Source organism: Harpia harpyja, chromosome 20 (genome assembly GCF_026419915.1).
Source record: "Harpia harpyja isolate bHarHar1 chromosome 20, bHarHar1 primary haplotype, whole genome shotgun sequence".
NCBI lineage: Eukaryota > Metazoa > Chordata > Aves > Accipitriformes > Accipitridae > Harpia > Harpia harpyja.
The window spans coordinates 17240200-17249484 of NC_068959.1; the positions used below are offsets into that span (position 1 = coordinate 17240200).

The 9285-nt window shown below is 43.1% G+C and overlaps 2 protein-coding genes across 2 annotated transcripts in view; one reads left to right on the forward strand and one right to left on the reverse strand.

Moving 5' to 3' along the window:
* Positions 1–8687, forward strand: part of WWC1 (WW and C2 domain containing 1) — a 74638-nt gene extending 65951 nt beyond the window's left edge. The window contains exons 16-23 of the mRNA XM_052816246.1: positions 567–719; positions 1326–1426; positions 2225–2372; positions 3077–3241; positions 4691–4783; positions 5639–5869; positions 7288–7409; positions 7941–8687. Of these exons, the coding sequence (XP_052672206.1) occupies positions 567–719; positions 1326–1426; positions 2225–2372; positions 3077–3241; positions 4691–4783; positions 5639–5869; positions 7288–7409; positions 7941–8007 (1080 nt within the window). The 3' untranslated portion in view covers positions 8008–8687. The remainder of the gene's footprint in view (positions 1–566; positions 720–1325; positions 1427–2224; positions 2373–3076; positions 3242–4690; positions 4784–5638; positions 5870–7287; positions 7410–7940) is intronic.
* The window catches only part of PANK3 (pantothenate kinase 3), a 288950-nt gene that overhangs the window by 152672 nt on the left and 126993 nt on the right, over positions 1–9285 (reverse strand). The gene's annotated exons all lie outside the window — the stretch shown is intronic.

The window sequence follows — 9285 nt, forward strand, 5'->3', positions numbered from 1 at the left end:
GGAGGTATGCTCAGCATGCAGTCTGCTGGACTGGGCTGGTGCAATGGAGTCCACTCGACATGGATTAAATAAATTGCGAATCAGTTTTACTTTGGTTTTGAATATGTCAGGATGTGTACTAAATGTAACGCAGTAAAAAATGACAAGGCAGATGAAGTGGAATGGCTTATACAAAGCTAAAGCATCTCAGTCTGAGGTAGTGATTTTTGTCAGCCTTGCAAATTTCTTGGAAGGGAGTCTTCATCTCCTGTTCCTTTCTCTTTTTCTTTGAAGCTCTGGCTGTAATTTATCCTAGCTGCAGTAGCACTGTTCATACTTCTGGATTCTTGTACACAGGAGCTGCAGTGAAACATTTGCTACTTAGATTGGAAGCCCTAGACAATGTTAAAATAATTAAACATAAAGCATTACTAGTGCTGTTGAAATGGGGATAAACAGGGCAATTTTTCTTTTTGTCAAACTTGCCAAAGTCAAATAGTCCTGGATTTTCACTCTCATTTCTTCTGACTGGCGTGGTAGTTGTTCCTTTTAGTATTACACTAAAACTGTGGTTTTGTTCTCAATAGGGTGGAGCACAAATTAGCCTTGCTGAAATATGTAGATCCGGAGAGAAATCAACCCGTTGGTATAACCTCCTTAGTTATAAGTATCTGCAGAAGCAAAACAGGAAAAGTAAACAAGGAAACATTCACTCTGAAGTACACTGCACTGAAAAAACAGTAAGAACAACTGCTTAAATCAAACAAATCTCTTCTAAACAGTACTAATGAGAGGGTTTATGTGGCTGAAGGACTGTCACAGTAGACGAGAAGTGAAGGCTGGTGTGTTTATATTTAGAACTTGAAAATGTCATTAAGTGCAGCAAAATAATTAACATGTCGATTACAGATACGCCCTTGTCCTGGGCTAAATACTTACTGAAATCTGCTCCTCACGAAGCTGAGGGATGTGGTATGTGGTCTGGTGTAAGTGATGTGTGAGCTTTTGCCTTTCTTCCCACTAGACAGTTCACCTTGCTGCAATGACCTTGCTGAGCGAGTCAAGATACAGACTTACCTTTGCACGTGCATGGCATGCAATATGCTCAGCCTATAGCTGCACACGTGCGTATGCTAGTGTAACTGGGGGAGGTGGGCCAGGTATGCTGACACAGGCTTGACTGAGCACTGTATGTGCAATAGGCTGCTTGAACAACACAGGTGTAGAGACTACGACTCTTTCCTGCCACCAGAGGAAAGCTGGTTGGGGCCGTTCTGACCAGAAATGCTAGGCACTTTCAGTTTGTCAGAGTCGTATCTTCACAAGAAGCCTCTTGCTCTCCTCAGGACTCTGTCTCAGCACTCTTAGAGCAGACAGCTGTTGAACTGGAAGCTGTGGAGAAGAAATTGGAGGAAAGCAGAAGCACTTTAACTAGTGGAGAGAGCTGGTAGGTAGCATCCCACCATCAGCATTGTGGGATGTTCAGACCATTTGGGTATTCATGCGCAGAGAAAAAAGCAGATGATACAGAGCTGTGGGAGGCTTCTTCTGTCTCCTTCTGCTTTGGTGAAAAATCCTGTTTCTTCTGTTCTGGAGGTCGTGCTTGGGAAATGAGAACAAAGCTGATAAACATTGAAAATAGTTAATAGCACTATGCTAATTGTGTCATTTGTACAGTGTTCTATGGAAGTCCATAAAAGCTCCACTGTATGGTGCAAGACTTTGCTTGAATATTAGTTTTGGCTGCTGTTTACATATTCAGATTCAGATTTTATTAATGAAGCCCGACATTTGAAACAAAAAGCAAGCCTGTCCAATGGGTTTGGTGGGGAAGCCAGCTGTGAGTTCAAAGGAGCTGAGAAGGATGTTAAAACAATGCTTCAATTTTGTCCAGCATCACTTTTTAAACTAAGATTAATTAATGGCATCCTGAGAGCTCCTCTTAAGATGCACTCATCTTGAGCTCAGACCATATGACTGAACCCTTAGCTTGCTGCTTTTGAAGCAAGATCAGTATGAAGTTTTTGGCTGTAATGGTTGCCTTCTGGTGCAGCTTTACTCCAGTTTCAGTTATTCTCTTATAAGCCTGTGTTTGTGTAATCTCAGTGGCTACAGGATCTGCCAGGTACAACTGGCTGCCTTGGGGATGTGTTTCTGTCCAGCAGCTTACAGGAGGTAACTCCTGCTGCAGCACCAGAGTATTGTCCACCATAGGCCAGTTCAGTAACAAAGCTGTTCTTAACAGGCAAGATGAAGAGGTTCCTGATCAGGAAGAACAGGACGAGGTCAGTGAAAATGAAGCAGAGGAGGAAGAAGAATTCTGTGCCGGAAAATCGCTGTGGGAAACAGAAGAAAGTCTGAATTCCCAGCTGCACATGGAAATAGCAGTGAAGGTAATGTCAAGGGCCTTTTGAACAGAAAGATGAGTTAAGCTTCCCATTGCTCAGCTGAACTGGGTTGCTGTTGAGCTGAGCAAGGCTACAGCAGTTATTTGAAAGTTCATCACTGTTGTTTAAAAGTTTATTTACCTGAAATCTTTTAAAATAACTCTATATTTTGTCCCACAGTTAATATAGCATCATTTCGTGCCTTCTTTTTGCTGGTCATGAAAACTGTTTTCATTAATGTGACAGTGGCTTTGATCTTGTTTAATTCTGAATGTAGTTGTAGTCTAACAAACGTGTGCCGTACACGTGCTCTCTGTGCATGCACATACAGCGATTTGGATCGTTGCTGCAGATGCACAACAAGTAAGGAAATGGTCTTTATAATCATACCTCTGTTCTGTGTGAAATTGCCAGGTCACATTGATGTACTGGATCAACAGGCAAAGCTTGTTGGAATCAATTGTGTTGTACAGCGATCAATGGATGTGGAGCCCTTAGGGAGCGATACAGTTAACGTAGCAGCTACTGAGTTCAAGGAGTGAAGTGTCAGGACACCCTGCATGAAAAGGGCTAAAGAATATCTGGTTTTGAATGTGATGCCTTTGGGACTGAAAGCGGAGATGTATCACGGGTGGCTGTCAGACAGCCCTGGGTACGTGTCATCGGTAAGATGGCAAGGTGGCATTTACACTGCAGTATCTGTCTTGTAGGTGGATAAAGAGACAAACACAGAGAGCCTTGCACAGTCTTCTACCGTAGTTCGTCCAAAGGACAAAAGAGCAGCAAATCCACCCCAAACTCAGTTTGTCAGAGGTAGCACTATCATCCGCTCAAAAACTTTTTCACCAGGACCACAAAGTCAATATGTGTGTCGGGTAAGGCAAATACAATCTTTAGGTTATAAATGCTGTGTTTCACTAATGAATGCATGATATCAATGTTCACTTAGTCTGAATTTTTCACAGAGACCTGACAGTAAGCACTCTCTCCCCCTTTGACTTAAGAAGTTGCTCTGTCCTCACCTCCTAGACAGTATCTTTCCTTGGAACTAATAGTATTAAGCACAAATTTGTAAAATATGTATGTGCATGTATGTTTGTGGTACGTGCAGCATGTTGACATGCTCAAACTAACCTGGAAGGGCTGCTGTAAGACAGTGATGAATAAGCTGCATATGAAACCCTTTCCTGCTTTTTTAAGACTGTTCTGCACTACCTTGAACTGAGTTAGCTGTGTCCACCTGACTTTAGATGAGGTGAACATGCAAACTTGATAGAAATGGAAAGGCAAGTACCTGACAATGTCAGCAAAATTTGTGAAAGCTTGAAAGCCTCCAGTGTGCTTTGTCTGAAGGTAACTGAACAGGCCACGTACTGGGTCAGGATGTCACTTCCACTGCTTTGAAATGTTTGTTCACAATTATTTCCTGGATTGAGGGTCAGCCTAAACTATAAATAACTCGTCTTTTAAATTGAATTGGCAAACAAGCAAGCACTGCGTTTTATCATGGATGACCTGTCCTAAGTGGGCATGCTCTTAATACAGCTCCGCCAGATTTGATGTGCAGGTTTTCTCTGATTCAGAAGCAGGTGCTTCCATAGAAACAAACCCTATTTAATTTGCAGCAGTGGCCTGTGCTTGGGTGGTAGAGGTCCTGTGTCCCAGCACATGCAGATCCCACACGCCTGTTCCCCCTCGCCCCCAACTCTGAGAAGGAACATGAGAAGGGAATTAAACCCTACCTGAGTTGAGCTCTTTTTAAGAGTCTAGAGGCAATCACAAAAGAAGGCAGACTGTATGTGTGTAACATGACAACTCTTTAAGTTGAAAAACCCAGGTGAATAGCTTACAGGTAAACCTACCTCTTGCACCACTAGCTTAAAATACAGGTGATTGGAGAAAAGAGAAATCTCTAATAAAATAGTCCCATGTTTTACAGACACTAGAAAAGAGTAATTTTTTTTATTACTTAGAGCTTATTTTTCTAGGCTGTTTTGCCCAGCCTAGTTACTTGCACAGAAGAAGGGCAGTGGGGTAGAGTCCCATATTATACCCAAACTTAGTGTCTCTCTTTCCATGCAGTCTATTCCCAAAAAGGGACAGAGGTCAAGGCTTGTGGCAGGATCTGGCCGTGCCAAATGGACTGCATGTTGTGCACTCAGATTGGGTGGCAGCTGTCTGCTGTAGTCGTTCACAAAACTTCATATTTCTGCTTACATCACTGCTTATAATCACTTACAGAACCCTCTGATCTTGCTAATAATGTGTGTATGCACTGCTTGTATTTCCTTCATGAAAAATACAGGTTTTGTTTTCATTTTCAGCTGAATCGCAGTGATAGTGACAGTTCAACGCTATCCAAAAAGCCTCCCTTCATACGAAATGCAATGGAGAGACGAAGTGTCAGAGTGAAACGGGTAAAAACATCACCACTTTTTTTTTTTTTTTTCCTCTAGCGTAGACACTTGCAAACACCGGAAAACTGTTTTAAAGGAAGAATTTGCAAACATAAATCAGTTGCCACGTGCTTTCATTCACAACCTTTTCTTTGTGTGTGAGAAGTCTCTCAAGGCTACTTTTCTTTGATATATCAGAATATGACAGGAATGTTTAAGTTGGAACTCATTTAGAACAATCAAAGTAGGAAGAAGGTTCCTGGTATTTTCCATCTTGTCAGAGCAGAAGTAGCACAAACAGTTTTGCTGTGTTTATTGTTGTGAGATTTGTAAGTACTTATAATAAATGTGAGGAGCTGGGGAAGAGGGTGAGGAGAACAATGTCTCAGATGCTCAAGTGACCCTGTTGTAGTGACTCCATGGCACACAATGCACCCCTGTGCCCGTTGTGATGGCAATCACTGAAATTCCCCCGCGATACTGATGCTGAGTTCTGAAGGAGATGGTTTTCTTGAGGCAGCTTGTGTTTGAAACTAGCTGAAGGCAACATAATGTTACTGGAAAAAACAAACACAGGTGGATTCATCTGAAGATAAGACATTAAACATAGGAGCAAGGTGTGCAAGCAAGACTTGTTTGATTTGGAGAAGCTGCCAAGGAAGATATTTAGTGGAAACACCGAAATCAAAAGGCCTATCTATAAGACTTGTTTGTGTTTTCTGTCTTGAGGAGGATTGGAAAGCAGGTTCAATAGAGATGTTTTGTGCAAAGAGAAGTACTGGAAAAATGGGGCTCATGATGCATTTGGCCCTTCGTGGGGGGGGGGGGGGTTGGGACAGTTCTCATCACTTTGTTCCTACACCCCTTCTTTTCTAGCCTTCAATCAAGTCCTTCGGTACAGAGCGCCTAATCCGCACTTCACTAGACCTGGAGCTGGACCTGCAAGCTTCGAAAACCTGGCACGATCGGCTGGTTCAGGAGATCTCGGTGCTGAGGGAACTGAAGGAACAGTTGGAACAAGCTCAAAGTCAGGGTGAAAAAGAGTTGCCGCAGTGGGTGAAGGATGATGAGAGATTCCGACTGCTGCTGAGGCTAGTGGAAAAACGAGTGAGTAATACCTGCCTTTGGATTTTACTCAACGTGTTTGAGAAACATGATTTGAGAAACAGGGGACTTCAGACAGTCAGGAAATGAAGCCTTAGCACTACAGTCACTCGTGTCTTCCACTTAGGGCTCCATCAAGCAAGTGATTGATAATGGAAGTTGCAGTCCTTGAGTGTCTGGCTATTCTCAGGTGTGGTATTTACAAACTGCAGAGTCTGTGCCTGCCCTCCCACAGATACAAGGGTTAGGAAGGTAGCGGTTATGTCTTTTGCTGCTTCTAAGAGAAATAATGGCTGCATAAAACTTGTGCATGGATGATACTTGGCTTTAGAATAGGATCCTTATGCATATGAAGTGATAATATAAGTCAGATGATACTGAGCCAGACTTTCTGGCTTTAAGAGCTTAATAGTATCTATCTTTCTGCTTATGAAGGGTGGACTGCAGGGCAGGGACGGAAGGGAGGCAGAACTAATTGCCAAGGATTTCAACAAACAGTTCATTAAACAATTTTGTTTGCTTTTATGAAAGTTGTCTTTCATTGCATTATCACTTTTCTGGAGAGCGTTTAAATACAAATCATTAGCTTCAAAAGGAATGTATTTACAGATAGGGTAGGTAAAGCTTCAGAAATGTCTGAATAAGCCTGGGTAGTTGATGAGTAAGGTGGGCAGCCTTCTGTCACATTTGTTCTTTTTTTTTTTAAAAAAAAAAAGTGTTATTCCATAGCTGATTATCTTCATCCCTCAGATGCTGCACTTTTTGTTCTTTGCAGGAGTTTGTCCTCTCTTTAACTTCCTGTAGAGTTCTGTTAGTCCCAAACCCATGCATTTACCAGCACAGAGATTTCTGTGCCTTAGAGCCGGGTGCAAATACAAGAAGTCACAAATGCCATCTGTTTTGTCAAGTGCAGCCTCCCAGTCTGTAGTAGGTGCGGTGTGTCATGGTTAGCACTTACCTTACTCTGTCTACATCATGCTCTCCCTCACGTACAGGCCTCCTTCTCAACTTCTGTGATTTATCAGGGCACCTCTGCTGACACCAGGCAGAAACTAAGTTATGATGGCACCGGGTGTAGGAGTGAGTTGGTACAAGGTGCTCTTTGGGGCACAGCTGGAACATGGGTTGCCACGTTCTTGCATGAGCTGGCTTAAAAAATAGATCAAGAAGATAGAAAGAAGGTGCAGATAGCACCCATAATTTTTATCAAAGGGCTGGAAGACAACCTTACAAAAAGCTCTCTCCATTACAATGGTTAGCTAACAAGCCTTCACTTTAGCTTCTGTGGCTTGTGATTTCCAGAGTCAGCAGCTTCCAAACCCCTTAGACCTGCAGCTGAAATACTGCTGTATTTGGAGATTAGTTGGGATAAAATGATTCCCCCTGGAAACACAAACAGCTCTTTTTGATTATTTGTTTAGGTGGAAAAAACAGAACACAAGTGTGAGCTCAAGGCCGATAAAATGATGAGAGCTGCTGCCAAGGATGTCCACAGGCTGCGAGGGCAGAGTCGGAAGGAGCCTCTGGAAGTACAGTCATTCAGGTAATTACAGGTCACTGGTAAAGGGGAGGAAAAATTGACTGCTACCGTGATTTTTCTGTGGATGACTAAGATGCTGATGAGGAAAGCTAATCTTTGTAGAAGTCGTTAACTGTTCTGCTTAAACAAAAACTTCCGTATTTTTATATCAAAGAATAAGGTCTGAGAGTTGGGGAAACTAGCTGCAGCTCTGCATGTGATCTCAAAGCAACTGGCAGTACTCCAAATCATTCCCCACCTGGCAACAAATTCACAAATCCTTTGTTTCATACAGAAGCAGTCCTTTGCTTCTCTAAGTAACATGCCTAGAAAGCCAAAAAACTGAGCCTTTCCAAAACAGCTTTTTGATAAGGTCAGTGTTGTGAGTTTAACTGCAAGGGTGCCTCATGTCTTATATGTAAATAAGAGGTGTAGGTTGTGAGAGGACATGCTGCTGCTCCTTGTGGTGACAGCTGGTGGGATAAATTTTAATGTGGATGATGGACATTTCTGGCAAGACTTCCGTTGCATTAACAACTGATCATCCTTTTTTAGAGAGAAAATGGCATTTTTCACACGGCCGAGGATAAACATTCCAACGCTCTCTGCAGACGATGTGTGATCGCCATAAAGTATTTGCTTTCCGGACAATTCTACAAATGCAGTTTGGGTTTTGAAGTTATTTATGTGGTATTATGAAGGTACCAAGGCATTTTGTATATTAGAGCTTTTGTCAGTATGTGGATGTTTTGAAGATTTTTAGGTTAAAGTTATATCATCACAGAAGCCAGCATTAAAGTGACAAGATTGTATAGTTTGTATATTTAGGAATGTATTTTTGGGAAATAGAATTTTAAATAAGAACAAATGCAGCGTAAGGTGCTGTTATTCTTAAATAATGCTGTTTAGACTTTTTGTACAGCTCTACCTTTTAGAGGTTTTACTGCAATAAAATAAATCTGAAGGAACCTCACCCCTACCTTGTATGATGTTCTGCATCGGACTCTCCTCTGAGTGATGTTTTTTGTACCCTGTGGGGAATGCAGGGAGCCAGTTTTGACTGCCAAGTGCTGTGAACGAATTCTCTGTGAGCTGTGAAGCTTTTGTGTTTCCTGCCAGGTCATAAAAGTGGGTGTGAAGTTCAGAATACTTGCACTTTTAACATTTGTACTGCAGCTCATGTCTGTAATGGGTCTGTTAAGGTAACTTGGGGGAGCCCATTGAAACCACTGCTGTGGGAGGAGGGCTGCAGGTTTTAAGTCCATTTTAGGTTTTTCCAATAAAGTGACCTTTCTGGACAAACCTGCTTTCTCGCTTTTTGTCTTGCGTGAATCTTCTCATCAACTGGCACCTTAAATTGTTGGGGTTTTTTTTCCTGTCACTAGCTGGAATTACATAGCTTTTAATGTGTCTTGCTCTGCAAGTCCTTCAGTCCAGGCATTTTTGAGATGCAGCTGGAGGACATAACTGGAGTAACGTGGGTGCTCCTGGGATTTTCTTTTCTTCTTCTAAATACAGGTTTTACTAAAGGCGCTGGAGATGGAGCTCACCTGCTCCCTGGGTCGTTACAGAAAAATGTTATTTTGTACACAGCTGGGCAAGAGCTACTTGATGCATCGCTAGCCCCAGCCCCAGCATCTTCGTGCCGAGCCTCTCCTTGCTGCGCTCACGGCTCTCCCGAGGAACCTTCCTCACCGCCAGCCCCCGAAGACTCGCGATGGCCGTCTCACACCGGACGCCCGCCCTGCCCGTTTTCCGCCTTCTCCCAGGAGTTCGCTGTGCCGTTGCTACCGGCGGTGGTTGCTGCGCTTTGGGCCGCTGTGGACCGCCGGCCCGAGCGCTCGCGGGAGGCGTGAGCCAACGCCAGGCCTCCGCTTCCTACCCGGGGCCTGGAAGCTTC